This window comes from Aricia agestis, chromosome 8 (assembly GCF_905147365.1).
Source record: "Aricia agestis chromosome 8, ilAriAges1.1, whole genome shotgun sequence".
NCBI lineage: Eukaryota > Metazoa > Arthropoda > Insecta > Lepidoptera > Lycaenidae > Aricia > Aricia agestis.
Genome location: NC_056413.1, coordinates 8,542,596 through 8,568,298, shown reverse-complemented (window position 1 = coordinate 8,568,298; position 25,703 = coordinate 8,542,596). Strand labels below are relative to the sequence as shown.

General features: G+C 37.6%; 2 protein-coding genes across 3 annotated transcripts in view; one reads left to right on the top strand and one right to left on the bottom strand.

Annotated features, from left to right (window-relative positions):
* LOC121729300 overlaps window positions 1-3,338 on the top strand; it is a 79,577-nt gene extending 76,239 nt beyond the window's left edge. The window contains exon 11 of the mRNA XM_042117770.1: window positions 1,367-3,338. Coding sequence (XP_041973704.1) covers window positions 1,367-1,429 — 63 coding nt within the window. The 3' untranslated portion in view covers window positions 1,430-3,338. The remainder of the gene's footprint in view (window positions 1-1,366) is intronic.
* Window positions 3,339-4,213: 875 nt separating this feature from the next.
* Window positions 4,214-25,703, bottom strand: part of LOC121729762 (probable multidrug resistance-associated protein lethal(2)03659) — a 43,558-nt gene continuing 22,068 nt past the window's right edge. For both annotated transcript variants that reach the window (XM_042118380.1, XM_042118381.1), the window contains 21 exons: window positions 21,261-21,417; window positions 18,715-18,917; window positions 18,145-18,378; window positions 17,620-17,782; window positions 17,219-17,361; window positions 16,808-16,960; window positions 16,087-16,280; window positions 15,404-15,604; window positions 14,968-15,179; window positions 14,493-14,650; window positions 13,687-13,913; window positions 12,998-13,148; window positions 12,598-12,724; window positions 12,296-12,399; window positions 11,749-11,866; window positions 10,566-10,805; window positions 9,898-10,084; window positions 8,588-8,760; window positions 7,914-8,013; window positions 7,246-7,386; window positions 4,214-5,299 (listed from right to left, as the gene is read on the bottom strand). In XM_042118380.1, the coding sequence (XP_041974314.1) occupies window positions 5,264-5,299; window positions 7,246-7,386; window positions 7,914-8,013; window positions 8,588-8,760; window positions 9,898-10,084; window positions 10,566-10,805; window positions 11,749-11,866; window positions 12,296-12,399; window positions 12,598-12,724; window positions 12,998-13,148; window positions 13,687-13,913; window positions 14,493-14,650; window positions 14,968-15,179; window positions 15,404-15,604; window positions 16,087-16,280; window positions 16,808-16,960; window positions 17,219-17,361; window positions 17,620-17,782; window positions 18,145-18,378; window positions 18,715-18,917; window positions 21,261-21,417 (3,422 nt within the window). In that variant the 3' untranslated portion in view covers window positions 4,214-5,263. The remainder of the gene's footprint in view (window positions 5,300-7,245; window positions 7,387-7,913; window positions 8,014-8,587; window positions 8,761-9,897; window positions 10,085-10,565; window positions 10,806-11,748; window positions 11,867-12,295; window positions 12,400-12,597; window positions 12,725-12,997; window positions 13,149-13,686; window positions 13,914-14,492; window positions 14,651-14,967; window positions 15,180-15,403; window positions 15,605-16,086; window positions 16,281-16,807; window positions 16,961-17,218; window positions 17,362-17,619; window positions 17,783-18,144; window positions 18,379-18,714; window positions 18,918-21,260; window positions 21,418-25,703) is intronic.

Sequence of the window (25,703 nt, the reverse complement as noted above, 5' to 3'; positions counted from 1 at the left end):
GTATAACTAATAATATATGAGTATGGGTTGGAGACGGTACGCTAATGCAAAGGAGTCACAATCAGGTCTCGAAACCGGCATTTTTAACCAGGTAAAAACTCTCTTTAACCAGGTTTTTGGATAAGTATTCGCTCGGAGGGAAACCGAGATGCGAGCGGTATTGCTTCTGAAATTAACCTGGTTAATTCCTCACGGAAAGTAACTAGTGCAGTGATATCTTCTATCCCTTTCTAGTGCATCATCTAATAGCCAAGAGGCCATTACTTGTTTATTTGTTTTGAATGTGTGGACAATATGGGTGAGGGTCGTGGTGTGTGTGAGTGGGCGGGGCGAACAATAATCGCGAACGGTTCTAACCGGTATTTTGAGCAGTAGCAGTTTCATTTTGCTCTCTGACCAAAACCAGGAATAATTGCGATCCGTTCAGAGCGGAATCGAAATGAAAACTCTTTTGGAAATGTATGGCGTTTCTAGCGAACAGGATCGCGAAGATTAACCAGGTTTCCGAGCCTTGGTCACAATAGATCTCATAGGATCAACAGGACAAGGATCACATAGTCACGTCACCTGCCTTTGGGACAAAAATAACTATAATTGACATAGGCCACGCACATGGCAACAATTGAAAAGACGAGATGTTTAAGCCTCATAAAGCCGAGACCGCACTATGCGACACGACGCCACACTTCACGTTCTGTACAATTGACGTTTGTAAGACAACCTGCTGATGTTTAGCAAACGTCAGTTCTATGGAAGTGAAGTGTCGCGCCGTGTCGTGTCGCTTTAGTGCCGTCTCGCCTTTACTGGGACAAGGAGTGCGTAGGTGCAGGACAATTCAATCAATAAACTTGTATGCAGACATGTTTGACTCAAACCTTTCAGACAAGCAATTTATTCCATACTAGGCGATAATGAGACACGCCCTAAGGTTGGGTTGCACCAGAGGCGTGGTTAAAGTTAAAGTTAAAGTTATGGTTATAGTTAAGGCTAAATTTAGCTTTAACTTTAACCTTAACTTTGACCGGAGAAATTGACAGATGACAGCTGGTCCAACAAGGTTATAAATGAACGGGGGAAACGGCGGGGGCGCTGCTGGTAAAGGAGAACTGTCAAAAATGGCGTTTTTGTATGATGACAGCGTTAGTTCCTTTTTTCGCCACGTGCATTTAAAACCTTGTCGAGCTCTATGGTTGTGGTTAAATATGGCGTCTTGATGGCGTCCATCTTTAACTTTAACCAAAGATTTGACATTTTGCATTGTAGTTAAGTTAAAGTTATAGTTAAAGTTACAGTAATAGTTAAAGTTAGTTGGTGCAACCCAACCTTAATGTAGGTACCGTTTTTACAAATTTAATTTTTGTTGCAGGAAAAAACTGAAGTCGAAGAAACCAGGAACCCGAATTCGGGAAGTATGACGGCCCTTGTTTGAGGAAACTGAGCTAGGAACACTCAAAGTGCTAGTATAGTGACAGTGCGTTCGTGAACGTTCAGGACTATCGCCAATATACGAAGACTGTGAATATAGTATTTAAATTTGTTGTATCACATAACTAGGTGTAAGTCAACTGGAAATTGGTGTTACGGCAAACGAGTGGTCCATTTTTGACTGCTACTGCTATGCCAAAATATCTTAAATATGGAAATTTTCCTTTCTAAAATGATCAAATTTGGATCATTTGTTGTTGTAATAAAATCAAGATATATGCGCACATCTCAGTATTAACGTAAGGCAATTTTTGTGTGTCTACGCTTGGATCTTGTACTGTTACGAATTTGTATTCAGACATAACATCTAGCAAATAATTTTCCTAAAATCTATTTTATTTTCCACATTGAGTGACAAAACAAGGTAAGTGTTTCCATCTTAACACTCACAATAATTCTCTTATCAACGCTTTTTATACTCATGAATGTGCTTCATGTTTTATTTTACATTCAAGCATAGACACACTTACATTGCACAAATCTTAATTATATTATACATTATGGCTTGACTGTAACCAGTATAAAATTAATTGTAGGCTTACATTAGTGTAAAATATAAGTCGCTTCCAGAGTATATACATGTTGACTAACTAGTGCCTAAATCCCCCATATTATTAAAAATATTTACTAAGAGGCTTACGTTAAGCCATGTAGCTATCTTTGTCTATCAGATGACTTTTCTAACGTATCAGACTGAGAGAGCAACATGGATTAGTAAACGCGGAGTTAAAGTTTTTATTAGTAAAGGGGTATTGTATTAACAATATACTTACCATTTTTCTAAGATCTCAGCTAAATTCTGAGTGTTGTATAGAAATTTCTCCTTTTTGGTTGTGTATCCCAAGTGATATCATGAAAATAGTGAATTAAAAATAGTATTGATCTATTATGGCAGCTAATATAATTCCTGCTCACTATCATATCTTGTTTAATTACTTGTTATGTTTAACTTTAAAGTTATTCTTTATTTTCATTTCGTAGTGACTAGTAGTAAAGATGTGAAATATTTTCGTAAATGTTAGTAATATACTCAAAGAGTTATTTGTTAGAAACGTATTGTAAGTAATTGTATTTTTTAGTTTTAATTATATTCTAACAGCGAGCGTGTAAATGTCTGCCTACTCGAATGTTTTGTGAGCGACCACATTCTATGTTTTAATTTTCTATTTTCATGTTTCCCTCTATTGTGCCAAAAGGCACCGTAAACATGACAATCTATTTAATTATTTCGGTTTAATTCTATTTATTTTATTTATGTCTCAAATTGTTTATACTCAAAACGTGGTTAAGTATTTTGTTGTTCTGTCCATTTTAGCGTAGCGTTATATTTAAGTTAGTAGGAGCGTCCGAATTATATCAGCGAGAGGGTATCGAGGACTGTGATATGAGAAGGTGGTTTAGGTGGGAGCGAGGAGGTATCGACTAATTTTTTGTAAAAACGTTCAACAATAGTATTTACTTACTGATAAATTTTACTGTAGAAGTTGATGCGAGCGCGATTTTTTGTTGCGAACATTTTATAATGTTGCATGAAAATTCAATTGTAAATTGCCAAATAACTCCAAACCTTCACAAAAAGAGTTCGAAAAGTTTCTATTAAAATACTTATAGTACTTGTAACACATGAATCGCAAAAATCTTTGCTATTCTCTTTTGTATTTTACCTGTTTGTTTAACGTTGTATATAATAAAGTATTTTTCAGCTGTTCCAGGATAGGCAAACGTTTTCTAAGTTTACATGTTATGTTTACAATAATATTGTTACATTCCACAAATCTCTCTGATAGTGGTTAAGTTGATATAATTTTTGTGAAAAATTCATATAAATGAGAAATAAATGACTCGATAATTAATTGTAGTTTTTTTTAATAAAAATCTAAAAAAGCGAGGAGATGCGATGTGGTGCTAAACTTTTATGATAAGTACTTAAATAATAAGGGCCAACGCTAAAACACGGGCGGATGCCGTAGATGCGGTTGACCGCCGCGAGCGAGCGGACACCCGTCGCATGCGCCCATCTCATTTAGCGCTACTAGTATAATTTTTATGTCGAGTGTTTACAGTTGTATTAAGTAGATTACCATGCATTATTTACTAATTTATTATTTAGCAAAAAGACGTCAACGGAAACGTCGATTGCGAAAAGCGTGTGCGGCCGCGCCGTGTGCCCGCCGTCTGCCGAGGGTGTGACAGTCCGTCGCCCGCGTCCGCGCTCCGTCGCACGCACCTGCGCTGCCCACACTATTTTTCATCATACACCCGCGAGCGTGCACCCGCGCGAGTTTTAGCGTTGGCCCAAAATTAAACTTTATTCACTACTAAATAATAATAATAAATTTAATTACATATTATTATAAGGCGGTAAATAAAAACTCACGAGTTTGAAAATATAAAAATGTATTTTCTTTTTATTATCATTAACAAATTCTCATTAAATAGGTATTGTAAGTACCAGGCACTGTATTCATTATTCATATCACACATTTAGATTCAATGGAAAGTTTCATGGCATCGTAAAATATTCATCAGAATAAAGTACTCGAAAACATTAATTTAACATTGACGTAACATTGAATATTACAAAAAAATTGATGTAAGTATATTTTTTTTACTTTGAGGTCTGCTTAATCATTTGTAGACGGAGTGTAAAAACATACTGGCCTAACTATTTTAATTTCTTGCTACATAAAGTGGTTACTCTTAATTACTCTACATGTTTTAAAATTAGAAATCGGATCTTTTGGACCAGGTTAAAAATTAGAATACAATTTGTGAAACAGTTGGGCCAGTTCGATTCGTACACTCTAAAGACATTTTTTAAAAATATTTAAATTGAATCTAAAGTACACATGGATTTGACCAATAATTAAGTACGAAACGATTTAAAACATCGTATTTCTATTGTTAAGGCGCAGATTTTCATGCAAAACTATATAGCCGAACAGTAAACAAAGTTAAGTATAAAAAATATATATTATTTAGATTTTTTGATCAGATCCCACCTAAAATATTGAGACTCATAAAATGAAATAAGTTGTTGATGAAATAAATTAAATAATATTAATTAAATTTAACAATAAAACAGCAGCGAAAGCCTCGGATAAGTACTTAACGAAATTAAGAAATTGTATCTACTTATATTAAGTACTTGAATATGATAGCACCTTATTTAGACTAACTTTTATAGTATTTGGTTGTATTCAGATAAGTTTAGATCCATGATGAGAATTCCAATATTCGAACAAGTAAACATATCACACAAAAATAATTTATCACTTACAATACAATCACTATCTTAATATAGTTCTTGCGATTAGGTAACACATTTTCACGAAAACTATGAAAATATTCATTTGACTTGGTATCAGACTATATTGATGATTTATCATGTTATTGAATTGCAAGAACTTATTATTCGTATTCTAAAATTTAAACTAATGTGATTAAAATCGTGTGTCAAACACAAAAACGCAGATCCAATAATAAAATAAATATAACATGCAAGTACACAAATCATTGTACACAAAATATTTCAAGATTAAAAATTATACATTTCATTTTACAGGACCATCGTGAAGTTGATGCATTTTGCGCGCAATATATCAAAATACGTTGCACGGAAATAACTTCAGAGAGATCCAGTAAAATGAAATGATTTTGAACACTTTCATTTCTATAGATCACATTTACATAAGTTAATATGTTTGCCTCTTCGTAGTTTGAGGAATATTTTTCGTCTCTCGGACATGCAGGAACAATACGGACGTAAATCTTAGCTTCAGTCTGTTTCTATGTTGTACTTTTTATTGTAGGCCTGAAACAAAAACATTCAATTAGTTAGAAACTACATCTTTTAAAATTATTATTACTAGAGATCGCCCAATGGTCGAAATTCGACCTTAATTTCAACGACATTAGGACTACCTACATTTTGTAAAAAAATATTAACTTTATCATATTTTTTTCAACTCTCGTCTCTGTTACTCAGCTGATCTCAGACTGGCTGTGTAAGCATTGTCTAATAGTATCTAAGATTCAATAAAAAAAACTATAATCCATTTTCAATTTGTCACCTTGTTGTCAACAGACATCAACCATAAATAAAAGAGTATAATTCGTATGCATACGCTTGTCAATAAAAATCTGTCATTTTTCCTTGTGTGTGTGTTGTAGTGCGTGTAATGTTTTATTTGTAAAAAAAATGTATGATAAAAGCATAATTTCAAAATAATATTAGCTCGATGCACTTCTTCACCATATAAACTACAACTGTGCAAAATTTCATTCACCTACGTTTCCCCATTTTTCGTCAAAAGGGATACAAAGTTTTTGGCTCACGTATTAATATATAGATAATTTTAATAATATTTTCGAATAAGTTTATGTTGTGGATCTTTTTTTAGGTAGGTTCTTCCTAACTAAATCTCAGATAGAAAATGGCAATTAGAATCGTAAATTGGTAGCATCCAGACTTCAGTTTTGACACGCGCTGTTTCGCGGCCAGTACATCTTTTGGAATTTGGTCGTGGTAAGTAATTTTGTCAGCGAAGTTATAAAACAAGAATGTTTGGGATTTGACATAACACCTGGCTAACGGCCGTTCCCAATATTCAATCCTTAGAGTATACATTAGCAAGCTATAGAGCGCGCACATCGCTCGTTCCCCGTTGTGCCGATCGTAAGCAGAAGTTCTCAGATACTTGTCAAACGTATAACGCAAGTCTAGTGATGTTCCATGCGCCATCGTTTGACGCTTATAGGAAAATATGTTCACACTCGTGCTTACAGTTCATACCTTGAAACTTTTTAATCGGGACTTAACGCGACTTATTTAAGTAGTAATGCTACTACGAGTACATACTTTTTCTCGACGTTTCGGCCGTGTTGCAACGGCCGTGGTCACGAGGGGACTATAGGGTAGCTAGGGTAGCGTTAAGTCCCGATTAAAAAGTTTCATTATAATGCAACGCGAAAGTTTAAAATGTTATCAGTTCATACCTTGTTAGAAGCACTCTATAGCTTGCTATAATGTATACTCTATGATTCAATCTTTCTCTGGTTTGACATACAACCGATCGCAGCTAGCATTGAATTGACATAAAATATATGTCTCTAATGTCTAATGTGAGCTATTCCTATCTCTAGTAGGGCAAAACCAGAGATAGATCAAATATTGGGAACGGCCGTAAGTGATATGATGTATTTGCCTGAGCGGGCAATGCCTGAGCAATTTTTTTGCGCAATATTACGTATTGCATAATATTTTTGCCCGTCTAGGGTTGATATTGAACATAGCGCGTCTTTAATCTAATGTCAAATAAACTGAATAAAATTGAAGCGTGATATTGCACAATACGATTGATCGTGTAGGGCAGCGGTCGGCAACCTTTTGGCAGGCAAGGGCCACAAGGTGACAAAACAAACTAAAGGCGGGCCGCAGCCCTCAAACTCGTATTAACCCTAAAATCTCAGTATACTTACACATAATGAAGGGAAATAAGTTTAGTGTTTGTTATAAAATACAAACAGCTACGTTCTAAGAGGCAATTACTACTGGCAATATTAGAAAAAACTGTTTTTGATACGTCATATAACTTATTCATAACACATTCATGGGCCGCAAGTAAGACGCTCGCGGGCCGCGTGTTGCCGACCGCTGGTCTAGGGGCTGGCTTATAATTATAAAAGCACTTCGTATTCAATCATTTTTAACACAATTCGACTAGATTTCGTGATTTTCGAGACTACTCAACAAGTTACCTGGTGAGCGGTCCTGGCGAGCGCGTCGGCGGTGGCGCGGCCGGTCTGCTCGAGCATGGCGCGCAGGTGGCCGTCCGCGCGCTGCAGCAGCACGTGAGGGTGGTCGAACTCCACCATCTGACCAGCATCCATCACCAACACCTAGAAATTATAGTGATGATTGATGATTGATGATCTGTTTGGTAATTTTTTCTATCGAGATTCATGCTCGACAGGTATGCTCAGTTACTGTAGTTAGTGAGTTATATGACAATCCGACTTATAAAATGCTAGCCGCATACACGCGTATTCCGTTTTCGATTCTCAAATAAGTTTTCCATATTCGGCAATCCGAATGCATGGAATCAGTAGAAATACATTAACTAACACACACATTTGCTTTTTTCCGAACGGAAGGAATTCCGCAGGTTTCAAGTGCTAGTCGGCGCGTTCGCGCGGGAACAAAACGAACGTTTGCGCTAGTCTCACGGAACTTCAAATCGTAATTGCACATTAGAAAATCGAATACGCAAAACGTGTTTGTGCGGCCAGGCTAAAAGTATGCCTGCTCATTTTATAAAATCAATTTTGAATCAGTTACCAGTTTAGTTTTAAGAATATCGATTCGATCCATTTTCATTCAATCATCGATTTCGAAACATATTGTAGCCCTTATTTGAGACTCTTACCTTATCAGAATCCATGACGGTGTGCAGTCGGTGGGCTATCGTGAGCACCGTACAGTCGGCGAACTTCGTTCTGATGGTGGCTTGAATTAGCGCGTCCGTCCTGCAAACGTGATATAAAAACTTTAAATAATGTTTGTTTCCATCTTAAACATAATCGTATTCGAAATTCAACGAAATAAATGCTAAATTCACGGTAGAAATACTATAAAAATGTTAGGTATTACTCTCTCTTATGGATAGGCTCTTGTTATACGTTTAGAGCTACGCTTCATAGTCTTATATACTTATTAATAACATCAAATATGCACGTTGACAGTTGACACGTTGCGTTATCCATGAGCTGTTTCGACAAAACGGAGACATGAACGTTGCTTTGCCATGTTTGTTCGTTATTTCGTTTATATTCCCAAAGCAACTCGACAAGCACCCAAAATGTCATGAAAAATGGCCCAGCCATTCTAATGGAGCTTGGCTACAAACAATGGGACACAAGAATTTTACACATTAAAAGATAAGATTGTACCTACGTTATTTCGTTTATATTCGCAAAGGCCAGAACAACTCGAAAAGCACCCAAAATGTCATAAAAATTGGTCCAGCCGTTTCAAAGGAGTTTGGCTACAAGCAATGGGACACAAGAATTTTGTTAATAAAAAGATTTAGATTGTACTTACTGCGGGTCGACGTTCGCGGTGGCTTCGTCTAGTACCAGCAGCCTGTTGCGGCGGACGATGGCGCGCGCGAGACACACGAGCTGCCGCTGGCCCACGGAGAAGTTGCCGCCGCCCTCCGACATGCGCGAGTTGAGTCCCGCCGGCAACTCCGACACCGCTTCTTTTAGCTCCACCTGGAATTGAAGAAAGTAAGGGGGCGTCCATAAATCGCGTGAGATATTTTTGTTCCACTCCCTCCCCGGTAAGAATTGAGATATAGTTAATTTCGCTTTAAAGTCATGGAGCGTAATGCTAATAAAGGCTCAAATCGCCCACTCAAACCATACATATAAAGTTAAAACTATAAATAAGTATGGACTAGTTAGTGCGTTTTATGATGATATGCGAGACACATTATAATTGACAAAAGTAGGGAAGTTACCTAACAAAAATTAATCGATAATTTAAAAATATCGAATCACTTCGTAAAGGAATTGCAATCGAAATTATCGATTTCGTACTGACATTTCAGTGGTGCCGGCGATTTAAGATGGCCGCCCTTTTTTATCGATTTGATTTCGATTCAACAGAGTCAATCTCTATTGACATAAGTGCATCCGATATTTTTCAAATGTTTTCGTAACAATAATTTTATATTCCTATTTCACAAATTTTATATTAATAAGTTAGCATTTAGCAACTTTTCATTTTTATTCATTTACAATTATAGGAAACATTTGTTTTTGTAGATGAAATATAATTTATTACACTTTGTTTTTTTTATTTTCTTGTAAATAAAACCCGTAACAAGGAATATAAAAACTGTCACCCATATCATCTTAAAACGCACAAACTATACAATATATCTAAATTATTCCATTATTAATTATTCTCACAAAAACTCAGATTTTCCTTTTTTTCCCTTCACTCCAAGTGAGATTTGGTAAGGGTCAATTTATAATAGAGCAAAGTCGAAGCGCAGCGAAGCGAATTCCCAAAAACTGTACACAGAAAATTCAACCTTAACTCGAGAACGTAACGCGCACATTACTTCTGCGAGATCAACCCAGCGTTGGACGGGGGCATGTGTGTGAATTCGCGCAGAAGCGCCCGGCGCGCGCGCCTCTTAAAATTCTCAGATGTAATGTGTGCGTTAACGCTTTGAAGTGGTTGGATTAGCTATGTTCAGTTTTGATACTTCGCTTCGATGCGCTTCGACTCTACGCTAATATAAATTGAGCCTGAGATTCATCTAAACCTCTTCCTTTAGTTTTTAACAGTATACTATTATAACATCAAATCAACAACACGCATCCAAAAGTAATTCTTACCTCCTCAAGCGCCCTCCACAGCACCTGATCGGGGTACTCGTCGAAGGGGTCGAGGTTGTGTCTCATGGTGCCGGAGAACAGCACCGGCTCCTGCGGTATGATGGAGATGCGGCTGCGCAGCTCGTGCAGGCCCAGCGTTGACGTCTCCCGACCGTCGATTATTATCTCGCCTTCTAGTCTTGTTAGCCTGTAAAGTGTTTGCAAGTATGTAATTTCACATTTTAGCAATAACATATTTAGAAATAAAAATAGCCACACCGTGTAATATACAAACTTAATAGCTGTTATGCAATGTTTTGTCCTTGACTGCTACGTTAGTAATGTGGCTTGTCAGTCAATAAGAAAGTATAGTATAATATAACCATAGCATCTGTATGCATGCAGTTTTAATCTCTTCATTAGAAGGGATGTAAAAGGAATATGAAGATAATTTTTACGGAATGGCAGTGGAAAACATATTGATATTACTATTAGCTTTTATGAATTATTGAAGGTACTTAGGTAATTGAATATCGTCCTCGCAACGGCATATTTACGATCATTGGTAACGAAATATACTGGTATCACAAAAGTAACTTCAACAAGAAGGTCCAAAAACAATCTTGTTTGCTAAAAAACTTAAGTTTAGAACTTTTGGTTATCGCAAACCGTAACATCGTAAAGCATACCTAAACAGCGCGTTGATGAGCGAGGACTTCCCCGCGCCCGTGCGGCCGACAATCCCCACCTTCTCCCGCGGCTGTATGTCGAGCGTGAGGTCGCGCAGCACCGGCGGCTCCCCGACTACATAGTACAGGAACACGTGCTTGAACTCCACGCGCCCCGCCTCCGGCCACGACGGCGGCGGCTTCTTGTTCGCCTCCGATTCTAGCGGAGGTTCCGATTCTATGTGCGAGTACTCTTGTATTCTGAAAACAGTGGAATAGGCTACTTGACCTAATTTTTTTCTTCATGCTAATCGCTTCTTAATCATTCATTTTCACAAAATAAACTAATATTTTAATATTTTACACAGTAGAAACCCATAAAAATGTTGATTGAAAAATATGCCTAATAAATGGCGCCGAAAACACTGTCCGCCATAGTGTGACGTCAAACGTTTTGTATTTTAGACTCTCTTTATTGAATTTTTTTTTATGTGCTAAATGTACGAGTCTAAAAGTGCCCAAAAATTATAAAAGAATTAAATAATAAATTAGAAATAATTTGTAATGTTGAAAACTTTTGGAGAAAAATTTTGGCCATTTCATTTCCCGTCTACAATAAATGGAGATAATATATAAAACTGATGTTTTATTTGAATTATTCAAGGAAATATATTTTACAAATCTTTCTAGGCTTATTCTTATTATTTATGTACAAATAAACTTACATGTAACGAGCGCGATAAAAAAAGATATTAAATGACTAATATGATGACGTCATATCCAAATCGGAAATACCGCAAAAGCGTTTTCGTCAGTACAAATCCTATTTTCATAAAATCATTTTTTCAAATCGACTTTATTTATCAATCATAAGCTTTTATTTGATGATAAGGGTGAAATACGATTTCCTAGGCCAAGTTCTACTAGAAATATGCATTTGTTCAATGAAATTGAATATAGGTCAAGTAGCCTATGTCTTTTAGTATGGGCAAAATATAATGTTAACGCTACTTTTAAATATTTAAGTGAGTTACAATTGGATGCTATTACAATGAGTTATAAAATAGATTATTGCAATTGTAGTCCTTTCATCCGCTAAGTAATAATCCATTAAGAGAAAATTATTTATTTCTTTTATATTATATTAGAAGAACAATAAGACAAACAGACGCCCAGAAACAATAAACATACAATAATGAATTACCTCTCAACGCTGGTCATCTGGTTCTCCAGCTCTGTGGACTGCCGCATGCCCCACTGGAACATGCCGGTCAGACCCATCGCCTGCGTGATCGCCAAGCCCACGTTGCCGCCGTAACGCTCTGTTACATAACAATATTATAACATGAATATTTTGTCCGTTTCGGGACTTTGCGAAATGAATACACTCCTGTATGAAAGCAACTTCTTGTATGACAGTAAATTTCTTAACCATAACATCGGCTTCAACTAAAGAGCTATAGTCGCGGAGAACGTGGAAATTCAAAGTCACTTGACAAACATAGGAACTAAAAGTATGAGTACTTTTAGAAAAGTTGATTCCTAGGCAGATGGCGGACCTAAGTAATTTGGTCGCGTTAATTCAAACCCATCCGACCGATCACAGCTAACATTGAATTGACATAAGCCGACCACATGACGTGGGTCCGACAAATTTCCTTGATGGCACATAAGAATTTCTACTCTCTTGTGACCTTACTTTCTCATTTGCTGTGTATGAGTAATTAACATATTATTGTGTGTGAGTTTACCTTGTCCGAACATGAGGAAGCTGAGCGTGACGACGGCGATGTACACCACGCACACCAGGTCCAGCCAGAAACCGAACGCGCGAGAACTCGCTATGAACAAGTACCTAGAACAGAACAAATATATCATTATCATCTAAAAACTTTTGTTAAAAATTATCAATATATATAATAATAATCGTTTAATTCATGCAATAGACAATAGACCAATATAATAAGTATAAGTACGATGCGAAGTCGCCAAAATCAGCCGTCCTTATGCATTCAACGTAGTCGGATGATTATTATATTAATAGGCAACTTACCAAGCAGAGCTGTGCAAGTCCTGGTGATTATCGAACTCCCGTATAAGAGCCTCCTCGGCGCCGAACGCGCGTATTGTTGTAATACCCTGTAGCGACGCGTTGAGGTGCGAGAAGACAGGACTACGAGCTGCGAACATATTATTAAATTAGTAATGTAATACTATAATGCGTATAATGGGTATGACCACTTGCAATAAGGGACAAATGGCGCTATGTCACGAAATAGCTTGCATATTATGTCTGTCATATGTCTGTCTGAAACGACATATTTTGACACGAAAGTCCTTCGTTTCGTCGAACGTCCTTCTGGTGGCAAATGAATAATGATATTATACCAAAAACCCTCTTATTATTTACTAATAGAAAATGCAGTAAATGGCTCCAGGGCGCAGAGACTTACTCACACCCTCGAGGCGTTTGATGCTGCGCGAGGACGATATGTAGAAGATGCGCAGGCCGTAGAACACCACGCCGATCGCCACCGTCGGCAGCAGCAGCCAGTAGTTCACTATCGCCACCACTATCACGATACCGATCAGTGATAGACCGATCTAGAAAGAAACGGCAATAATTAAACCAATATCAGGTTAGAAAGAGATCTAGAAAAAAATAACAATGAATGAAACAGAACGATTCACTAAAATATAAATGATTATTAGATAGCGAGAATAAATGCAATATTTTATAGTTTATATACGCGGGAATTTAAATTAATAGTTTTTTACTTAACTGTGGGAGTTTATTTACTTAACACATTGATTTAATTAATCAATTTCTGCTAATTGTTACTTTTCAAGTTGTTACTTGTCCCTCTCTCGAGTTTATGTACGGATTTCTAGGTGATCCACGATTAATCTTTAGTTACTAATATTTACATTCATTATACATAAAACGCCTCCGTGGTCTAGTGGTTAGAGCGTCGCTCTCGACTCCGGAGGTCGTGGGTTCGAATCCCGCGTTGGAAACATGTTGTTTCCAAGTTTGGTTAGGACAATGCAGGCTGATCACCTGATTGTCTGACAAGTAAGATGATCCATGCGTCGGATGGGCATGTAAAAAAGTCAGAAATGCTGTGTGGTAACTTATTACCTGCAACACATCCAATAAAGCGGTGGGCAACACCTCGTCAACTGCACCCATATCTTTGGAGAAGCGGTTCAATATTCTCCCCGAGGGGTTGGTGTGAAAGAATCTCATAGGCGCGCGCGTGATCGCCCCGAACATCGTGTTGTGTAGCTTAGTGGATGCGTTCATCGCCATTGAGAAGAACATGAACGAACGGAGCAGAGATATTACTACTAGCGCCACCACCATACCTGCGGAAAATAAAGTTACACGAATTAAGATACAGGGAGGGAGCAAATAGGTTCTACATTTTAAAACCTTGTGCTCGATAGTAACATCGACAGTAGTCACTGTAGCTCATCTATATATATAAAAATGGATTTCCAACTCGATAACGGCTGAAACGATTCTGCTAATTTTAGTCTTAAAATAATACTTGAAGTCCAGGGAAGGTTTTTAAGTGACACAAAGTTCACCGGGACAGCTAGTAACTAAAATAAAAAGCCACTACAGATTGAGAGTAACTGAAGTAAAAAAGAACTCACTATAATATCAATTCCTACATTTCCAGCATGGTTTAGTTGTATTGCTGTATATAAATAAGCACTTTTCACCTATCAAAATACATCTCCATTCCTGTTCATTTTGATTTAAAATTAAAAAGAAAGTGCCGTTTTTAACTGGTCGATAAATGTCTACAATTTAAATTAGTGTTACTATAGCCAGTCAAGCTAAACTTTGTTAACATTAAGATCAAAATAAAGCGGAACGAAGTAACATACACCGAAACAAATACAAAGTTAAAATAAATTATTTCTATTCTGACTTACCGGTATAAATATAAATGCAGTCGTATCTGGTAAGGCCATTACTGAATTTAGCGTCATCAATCATGGCCTGCGTGAGGTTCAGCGAGGACACCGACCCGTTACCTCTAAGCTCCATGTTTCTCATCACCTCTTCGGGGTGGCTCTCCTCTAAATTAACCCTGCAATAATAAAATAACTTGGTACGCCTGTTTTACCACTAGAATACACAATTTTTAGCTGACAGAGAATAAAATAACATAAATAAATTACTACCAAACATTTGTTTTTTATAAACAATTCATTTACTTATTTTTTTTAAAACATCATCACCATCATCCTAAAAATGTATAATTTAAAGCGTCAGAAAATTAACGTACGTATTTGTGTGTTCAACAAACATCCACCTCACAAACTTTTACATAAATGTAAAAATTTATGACGTATGTATGTATGTGTAGGTGTGTGTATGGTTATGACCACGGGTTATGACACTAACCAATAACTAGTCCACCAATCCGATCCAGATCCGAGCACCTGGGCCAGCGTCGCCACCATCATCATCAGCGCCACTAACACCGGATGTCCGGCGGCCCGGAGGTAGGCGCCGTACACGCGGCCCGACACCGCCCCCGCCGATCGAGACTCCGCCTCTTCCCGCCCCTCACCTTCCGGTGGCGCCGTCGCTGTTAGATTGTCTACTGAGCTCACCTGTGAGGAGAGAAGACAATGAAACAAGCTACAAACCTGGTTAAAATATCTGTAGTCTCATACGTGATAATATGAACAGTTTTTAAAACTGAAGTGAATGTTGTCAAGTTAAATTGTGATTAATAACAAAAAAAAATATTAATATTGTTAACAAACATAACATAAAACTTTTATGTTATGTTGTTGAAACTCAAAGTAGCCACTAAGTTAATAAATCCACTCACAGAGTGTATACTCAGCTGCCTCTTCCGGAAGCTTCCCTGCATCATGGTGTCTTCAGGGTCCACCTGCGACTTCTCCTCTGGTTCCTTCTTCTCCTCCTCCTCTTCCTCTCGAGCGAGCAAACTGGCGAAGTCCAGACCCGACGCGCTCAACGTCTCAAAATCACCGGCGGCCGCTATCGAACCATTTTTTAATATTATAATCTGTTAAAAAAATAAACAAAAAATTATAATTATGTCAGCCATATTATTATCAGTTAATTTACGAACTTCACATAGTTTATATTACATCAATGAGTTGTGACTCTCCCACCAATTCTAGTCGGTTACTGAGACTTTTGGTGCTGATAATCCAGCTCTGCGATTGCAATACAATAAATATCTTGGTGCTAGACGGTAATTTCAAGCCTTCTTATACGCCACATAAGACCTATGCGTGTGTGATATATGTGTGAACAACTATGTTGTGGAAGTACTTAACCTCATATAAAATGTTGATAATTTTGACAATTTGTACTTTAATTTTAACTTTGTACAATTGCATGAGACGTCTTGCAAATCTGTCAAATCCATACAAATTTAGAAATGCAAATAGTTGCGGTCTGAATTGACCCTATAGCGTTGCTGTTTTTGTTTATAACCTCTCTAATGCATCAAACAAAAACAGCAAATGTTTCTGTACGCACCTGATCCACATCCCTCAGGAACTGCAGTTGGTGCGTGACGAGGACGCGCGTGGCGGAGCGCAGGTAGCCGACCACGCAGGACTCGAACAGGTGGCGGCCGACGTGCGCGTCCACCGCCGACAGCGGGTCGTCCAGCAGGTACACGTCGGCGCGCTTGTACACCGCACGCGCTAGCGAGATGCGCGCACGCTGGCCTGCGTGCAAGATATTGCGTGAGCCATAAATCCACAAGTGATATCCAATTTTTTCCAATTGCAGCGCTAGAGCGAATAAGGCGGCATAAAGCTGAACGTTAAATGTTTTAATTATAGCAACACTGTAACACTCCCACAATCAAGCACTCTCAAAAAACTAATTTGCATTCCAATTAAACATTAGCACAATTCAGAATTGTGCGCTACGAAGTCGCATTATGCTCTATAATAATTGGAAATACTCGTATAATATTCTCACGCGATAGACATATTGTCAAATAAAACAAAATAACGCGACACTAAAATCTTAAGACTGAATTTTTTGTGTTAATTGATTGTGTATTTTTTTTATTATTTTTTATTGAGCCACATGTCCGTTTAATAATAATCAACTACCAACGAAAGTTAGTCATTTTAATAAATAGATTACTATTGTTTTATACAACTTCACTTAGTCATCGTGTAGCCTTCTTATAATTTTTAAGATGCAATAACTAGGTATTGTCTCTAACGTATCATATACACACCTCCACTGAGACTGACTCCGCGCTCGCCAACAACAGTCTTGTCACCGTGCGGGAACAGCGAGAAGTCACGGTCGAGCGCGCACCGCCGCACCACCGCGTTGTACCGCGGCCGGTCCATAGGCTGACCGAACAGGATGTTCTGACGGACGCTACCTGTAATTAACAATCTTACATTTAAAGCTCATAAGGGATTTAATATATTTTTATGATATTGTAACAACCATACAAGTTTATAATAAGAATGCAGCCTAGTCTTTGAATCTACAGGCAGGGTTCCGGAAAAAATAGGAAGCGCCTCCGTACTGACGGTACGGTATGCTTTTTCTACGAATATTCACGGTAGATTTAGAATTCTAAAAGTTTAATCAAAATTTAACTTATCCAAGAAATAACTATTTGTCTATTACATACCCGCAAACAGCCAGGGCTCCTGGCTGGCGTAGGACACGGTGCCGCCGACGTGCACGCTGCCCGACAGCAGCGGCAGCTCCCGCAGCAGCACGTGCAGCAGCGACGACTTGCCCGCGCCCACCGGACCTATTACGGCTATCAGCCTGGATAGAAAAGGGTTTAACCATTTAAGTTACGGCCATTGTAATTAATTATTGTTAGAATCAGCCAGCACAAACACACGAAATGTAGATTACAAATCTACGCATATTAAAAAAAATGTAAATAAAACTTAAGAATTGCCTCGGTCATTCATCGGTTTTAATCGACAAAAAATATTTATGGTTTTTTATCATAAATTATTATTGGCATCGATAGTGGATGCGGATCTGAATCTTAATTTGCTTTGCTTATTTACTTACTTTCCGGGTTTGATGGTGAGCGACAGATCAGTAAGAGTATTCTCTGTGTGCGACGGAATCCACTTGGCGGTCGCATGTCGTAGCCGCACGCCGCGGGCGTCCGTATCAAACTGCGTTTCTAATTCTGTATCGTCCTCCTCACTTGATTCTATTGGCGCTTTACCTGTGCGTAAAAAAAATTAAAAGTGTGTATATTTTACTGTCTTTACAGTACTGTTACTGAGAAGGATTTTAGACCATTAATTTACTATTCAGTAGTAACCGCAACTCTGCTTTAAGCGGGAAGTGGAGCACCATGGGGTTTTAAACCCAACGCCATGGGGGGGTAAACCCTACGCCATGGGAGTGTCACATTCCCCGGCCGATATTCCCCATCCGCTGGGGATGCATAAGGTATTTCCCCATGTAAAAAAGTAGTCACTGTTCACTATAAAGTATACAATCAATAGTACTACAAGACTTTACAGTAAACAGCAATTATTATTATAATTAGTGTTTATAAGTTATAACAGCAAAATAACTTACCATTTCCTTTCTCATCAATATTCAATTCTTTTTCCGCTATCATCGCCATTTTGGATTCTCTCTTCTCGGGATCCTTAATATCTTTGTCTTTTTCATCTAAAATATTCTTCTCTTTCGCTTTGGTGGATGTCTGTATGTCTGACAGTCCGGGCACGGGTTTGCTTGTGTCCTCGTACAGCATGAAATTTTGCAAGCGTTTGATGGATATCGTCGCTTCAGCCACCTGGGCAATACCTAAAATATTACAACCAAATTTTAAAGATACTCCATAAAAATACTAAGCTTAATTATTGAATTAAATATTTTAGCCAATTCTAAAACATACAAAACTGCGAAGTAGTGCTTATGTGATGCTTTACACAAACTACAAAGACATTTCTTATTATTCTTAATCTTTATTCTTTATTTTACAAACTTAATTTTATATATCTTCATTATAATTATTTTATTCTTTTTTTAAGTTTACTAGTAAAGCTAGAAGCCATTGCACGCTAAATTATTTACGTTTTATACGCAAAAAAGACGGCGTCGCACAATAACACCTTTCTTGTACGCAAAGAAAAAACCTACCCTGCGGAAAGAACACGGTCATAGTCTGTCGCAGCAGGTTGTAGAAGCTGGTCACCACGAAGACCTGCTTGGCGCTGATCACGTGATTCTCCAGCACGAACACCAGGATGGAGAAGAACAGACAGATGCGCGTCGTGAACATTATGAACGACGTCAGCACGCCGCGAATGTACGACGTCGCGCGGATCTGCTTTATCTCCTGCCTGGAATTGATGCAACCAACTTAAGCTTGATACACGCGCAAAGTTGTAACTGCACAGTTCGATCACAATTCACAATAGGCACACAATGATATAATATTAGTATAGTCGCAAGGATATGCTTGATCTCCTATCTGGAAGGGATTTGAGCTGATCGCATATTTGTCAGCACCGTACGGGCCGTATACTCGTCGAACGCACCGTATGATGTTTTATACGTGGGAGAGCCATGCTTCGGCACGAATGGGCCGGCTCGACCGGATAAATACCACGTTCTCACAGAAAACCGGCGTGAAACAGCGCTTGCGCTGTGTTTCGCCGAGTGAGTGAGTTTACCGGAGGCCCAATCCCCTAACCCCTACCCTATTCCCTTCCCTACCCTCAACTATTCCCTTCCCTTCCCTACCCTCCCTATTACCCTATTCCCTCTTAAAAGGCCGGCAACGCACTTGCAGCTCCTCTGATGCTGCGAGTGTCCATGGGCGACGGAAGTTGCTTTCCATCAGGTGACCCGTTTGCTCGTTTGCCCCCTTATTTAATAAAAAAAAATAAAAAATAAAAAAAAAGACACGAAATACGGCGCGTACGGTGCGGATGAATGTGGGACCAGTGTATCAAGCAATTGAATATTATCATGAATGGAGACTATATTGTGATTTGTGATACATAAATCATAATAATAATTATCTAATAAAGGAAATTAATGATCTAATAATGCAACATTATATTAATTACAGTATTTAGCTAGAGGACGATAAAATCGAATAGGGCTGTTCTATTCATATTAAATCTAATTAATTTTTTAGAGTTCCGTACTCCGTAGTAAACAAGGAACGCTTATACTTTCGGTCTATTCGTCCTTCTGTCTATCCGTCTGTCTGTCTGTCTGTCCGTCTGTATGTTCGTCTGTCTGTCCGCGGTTTTGTTCAGAAACTATAGGACCTACAAAGCTGTAAATCGGCATGAATTTAGATATTAATGACGCCAACAAAATGGTATACAAAAACTTAAAAATATATATTTACTTATAGTACCTCCCCTACACATGAAGCGGGGATGATTATTTTTTTCGCGTCCACCCCACCATGTGGGGTGTCGTTAGATAGGTTTAAAAAAAATATTACGAGTTTTCTTAGATCATTTTTCGATTTAGGGATCCATTTGTGAAATATGAAGTTTTAAAGTGGAAATAATCGTTAGAGCCCGTGTGTCCCCCCTTCTACCAGCTAAACGGTTGCTTCTGGAAATGTGAAAAAATTCACTGGAGTAGAAAATATGCTGAATTTAATATTTTTATACTATACATATATTTAAGATTTTTATTATATGTAATATGACACACATATTTAATACACACCCATGACCCAAGAACCTTGAAAACTTTTTGTTCCATCGGCGGGATTCGAACCCGCGACCCCCGGCTAGAGCTACCGAAAGCCCACCCACTGAGCCACAGAGGTCGTCAAAGTTTCGGGGGTAGGTGTTAGGACTGCTGACTGACTATTATAGTTTGTGCGTTTTAAGATGATATGGGTGACAGTTTTCATATTCCTTGCTACGGGTTTTATTTACAAGAAAACAAAAAAAATCTAAATGTAATAAATTATATTCCATCTACAAAAACAAATGTTTCCTATACTTAATTGTAAATGAATAAAAACGAAAAGTTGCTAAATGCTAACTTATTAATATAAAATTATAAATATTAACTGTGAAAAATTATTGTTACGAAAACATTTGAAAAATTTCAGATGCATAAAGCTTATGTCAATAGAGATTGACTCTGTTGAATCGAAATCAAATCGATAAAAAAGGGCGGCCATCTTAAATCGCCAGCACCACTAAAATGTCGGTACGAAATCGATAATTTCGATTGCAATTCCTTTACGAAGTGATTCGATATTTTTAAACTGTCGATTAGTTTTTGTTAGGTAACTTCCCTATTATTGTCAATTATAATGTGTCACGCATATCATCATAAAACGCACAAACTATAGTGCGAATTTTTGTCCCGCCAATGCGACAACACCTAATGTTACCTATTCAACGTCACACAAATAATTGTAGTTACCACTTTCATAAATTTTGCTATGTCTTAGTGATTAGGTCAAGATGTGAGATAAACTTAAACCTAGGCCCGTATTTTTGGTCAGTAGTTAAGATGCGACCCGGTCTCAAGACGCAGTTCGGCTCTGTGATTGGTCCAAATTTTGACAGCCAACCACTCACAGTGCCTGAACCGTGTCTTGAGACCGAGATGCATCTTGAGTACCGACCAAAAATACCTTAGTGTGGGCCTTAGTGGTCTATCTGTCTGATACTTTTCTAGTAACCTTAGTAACTTACTTTCTGGCCTTAGCGACGAGGTCCGCGAAGGGTTTCTCCCACGTGTACATCTTGATCACCTGGATCCCCGACAGGATCTCGTTCATCAGCCGCACTCGCTCGTCCGTCCGCATCGCCGTCTTGAGACGCAGAACTGACGTGCGCTTGCCGAGGTATGCTGTGGAGATAATAGTATAATTATTAATAGCAAGAATTTCGACATTGACTCGTTGCTTCGTCGCTATACAGGTCGTAATATTAGTTTATTATGTGTGTAAAGTCTCTGTAAAAGTAGCAACGCTGAACTGAAAGAGTAATCTTTCACTTCTATACTATACGAGCTTTTGCCCGCGGCTTCGCTCGCGTTAAGAAGTATTCAAATTTGATCTTCCATACCAACGCGAATTTCGCGTGGTGGCTGTTTCACTGTGACCACAACGCGTTGTGAGCTGTTTTTTCGCTCACTGAGCGATTTCGGTCCAAAGACCGAAAACGTAACATATACAAACTTTTAACCCCTTGGGGTTGGAATTTATCAAAATGCTTTCTTAGCGGATGCCTACGTCATAACATCACATGCATGCAAGTAGCATGCAAAATTTCAGCCCGATCCGTCCAGTGGTTTGGGCTGTGCGTCGATAGATCACCATGTCAATCAGTCAGTATATTCTATAAATACCCCAACTATGTTTACTTTATTCTTTCAATGCTACTACTTTACTACTTTCAGAGTGAACTCTATAATATAAAAAACACATACACCCACCCTAAAGTATAATTATTATCACTTTTTCTTTTTTTTTAATTATTTATTTATTAAAGAGGGTGTGTTCGCTTTGCGAGCATGTCACCCTCATAGGAACACACTTTGTTTTCTTACAACCTGTATAGGTTCCAATAAAGATTTACGATTGTCTCTTTCACTTCTAAAGTTTGTAATAATTAAAAACAAATATTGGACTTTACATTTGTCCATCTAACGTAACGCGAGGGTTTCCGTAGTGACATCACATGAATTTTTTAGCTGTATGCTAATTATTATCGTTACCTTGAATGACAATTTTGTCTACAATCAAATAATTTTTATACCATACCAAAAAAAAAACTATAACAGCAAGAAAATATCGACAAATACACATTTTTTAAATATAGCAGACTACGCGGTCGCCAGATACTGAGAAATATGGCTGTAACTGCTTATTGCATATTTCACTTACACACGAAAACATTTCAAGCATCGATCCTTCTCACAATATTATGTGAGAAGCATGTGCATCATGTCAACGATACCTGTAGCCTTAGCACGGCCACCAGTAGAAATGCGAAAGTATGGACAAACTGTGGAGATAAACTTAAGGTAGCGTTCCGATCTTTTTTCGTTCCCAAAAAATCAATTAAAATGCCACTTTATGACAGACTATAGTCTTAAAAATTCAAATAATATCCTACTCTATGACATATACTATAGTCTGTCATAAAGTGGCATTTTAATTGATTTTTTGTCGGAAGCGTTTGGCCACGGTAAAGATCGGAACGGCACCTTTAGTTTATGTCCACAGCTTGTCCATACTTTCGCATTTCTACTGGTGGCCGTGCTAAGGCTACAAGACACAAGAAGAAAGAGACAATCGGAAATTTAGGCGTTTCCGTCCGAATGTTCGAATTTTTCTCTATCCGCCAACCCAACTTTAACATTATAAAAAATATGCAAGTCTTTATATTGTATTATAGTGATAACTACAATATAATTAGTGCTACGCTACATTTAGTGTACAACAAACTTTTTATTGAGTGCACTTATCATGTTATTACATTGTTTTAATTACGAAATATCTATCGGGGTTAGTATCCTAAGTGCGTGTCGACATTATCACCAGTTCGAGAGTGGTGTACGGTGTACCCAAACATTGCCCCAATAATAACTGTTTGCTATCTCTGGCGTGTTTACTTCGATGCATACTGATGCTAGTGTTGCCGTATTTTTTAAATTATGTTATAATAAAATGATTGATATTAAAAATATTTGATAGAGCTTATTATGAAGAGGAAATGTAATTTATTAATAATTAAGCTTTATCCTGACATTTCCTTGTTTATCATTAAAGCTTAGTGAGAATTTAAAGCTATTAAAATAGTTATTTTCCACTCCGTTTTACATCCGTCCTAATATCATAAGTACGAAGATAGTCTGTTTATTTATTTTATAGACTCACCAACAGAACAGCATTTGTGACATTTTAAAATTGTGCATATAAAATTTTGTTTACAGATAAAATGAGTTCTAATGACAGGTGAAGTACAGCGTGCGTATGCGACAAAAAATTTGTTGAGATGAGATGTATAATGTAATGAATATGGTGATAAATGATTAAATGATAATGATTAAAATTAAAATAAAGTATGTTATAATTTAAACCCCTTCACATTTAATTAAGCCGCTGTACCCATTTGGATAAAATTTGGCATATAGATACTTGGTTCCGTGGACATAGGATAGTTTTAGGGCCAATTCACACCGGATCGGCAGCGGCCGGCAGCGGCGCGAAGAGGCGCGGCGAGGCCGGCAGAGGCGGCTCGCGTCGCCGCGGGCGGCCGCTGTTGGCCGCGCGCTACCTTCAGAGCGCCGCACAGTGGATCGAAAATCGAGTTTCATAAGACATAGGAACTTGAATTTTCAGATGTCCTTTTTTCGGCTGAAATATCTTTTCCTAGTTGTTATTACATAATAAAATGTAAAAAGACTCATCTACGTGTAATAATAAGGGAGTAATATTTTTTTAAGAAATTTTAGTATGGAGCCGACATGAAAAATGAGCATAATATCTCTGGAATCGCATGGTTGGCCGTTATATCCTCACACACTATTATAGTACTAATTATTTCTCACATTTTGGCATATTTTCTATTACGGCACCATTTGTACTTCATTTTGGTTAATTAAAATCTGTCCATTGGTACTTTATTTTGGTTAATTAAAAACTTAATTCAAGTAGAAAGAAGAAAGAAATTATTACGGTGATATAATGTATAAACCCTCTCTTTTTCGAGTGTCCAGTAACAATTTAAAACTTCCAACTAAATTAAATTAAATTGTCTGGAACAACTTGACATATTCTATTGTTTTTTTGTTAAATGATCATAATGCATAAAAAAATTGTAACTCCCTTAATATTACACGTAACTGCGTCTTTTTACATTTTATGATGTAATAACAACTAGGAGACCATATTTCAGCCCAAAAAAATGACATCTGGAAATTCAAGTTCTTATGTCTATGATACTCGATTTTCGATCCACTGTGCACCGCGCGTCCGTCGGCGGAAAGTGCTCGCGGCACCTCGCGACGCCTCGAGGCGCCTCGCGACGACGCGCGCGGTTGCGGGAATTATAAGTATGTAAATAAAGTTTAAAATTATTTCACACTAAAAGTGCTCTTCGCGCCGCTGCCGGCCGCTGCCGATCCGGTGTGAATTGGGCCTTAAGGCTGCGTTTCCACCAGAGGTTTGTTGCGAGGAATGTGTTTTTGTGAACCAATAGAATCGCTTCATTGACGTGAGCTTGCTATGACATCGCTCAGCGCAGCGATGCTATTGGATATTAAAAACATATTCCTCGCAACACATCTCTGGTGGAAAATCAGGGAAAAAATGCAATAAAAGAAATGCTGTGCAACAGAATTGCAGGCCACATAAAATTTCTAGTACAAAATAATTGCTATGACTTTGTCAACACAGTTTCATTCGATCAATTGCCTGCAGTTTAATAATCATTAACCCAATAGAACTTATGGAGCGCAAAGCATCTATGTCATCTCGTGAGTCGTAACTCAAAAGTCATAAGAAACATCAACAAAATTTGATGTATGTGATACTGAATCATTTGCCAAACGCTAATATATTTGTTATACGAAAAATTTGAAAAAAAAAAATTTACACATGCAAATACTTTACCTAAATAATATAAAATTTTTGCGTTATTATTCAAAGGCTTATAATTAACTGATCACCAGAAATAGTAACATTTCACAGACAAAAATAGTAAACGATCACCAAAATACAGACCACCATTTTAATGTAAAATGATAACCAAAGATTTAACATCTTAAAACCAAAAATAGTAAATGATCACCAACATTATACTATCATTTTAAAGTAAAATGATCACCAAAATTAGTAAATAATCACCAACATTATACTAGCATTTTAATGTAAAATGATCACCAAAGGTTTATTATCTCGCTATCCTATTTATAAAAAATTACTCCAAATAAATCATTGTTACTTAAACTAAAAGTATTAAACGATCACCAACATTATACGTCAGAATTTAATGTAAAATTTTAACCAAATATATTTTTATTTAGCAAATATCCTATTAAAGAGAAGAAGACAGATAGACGGACAGACAGACATCGAAGTCTTAGTAAAAGAGTCCCGTTTGTACCCTTTGGTTACGGAACCCTAA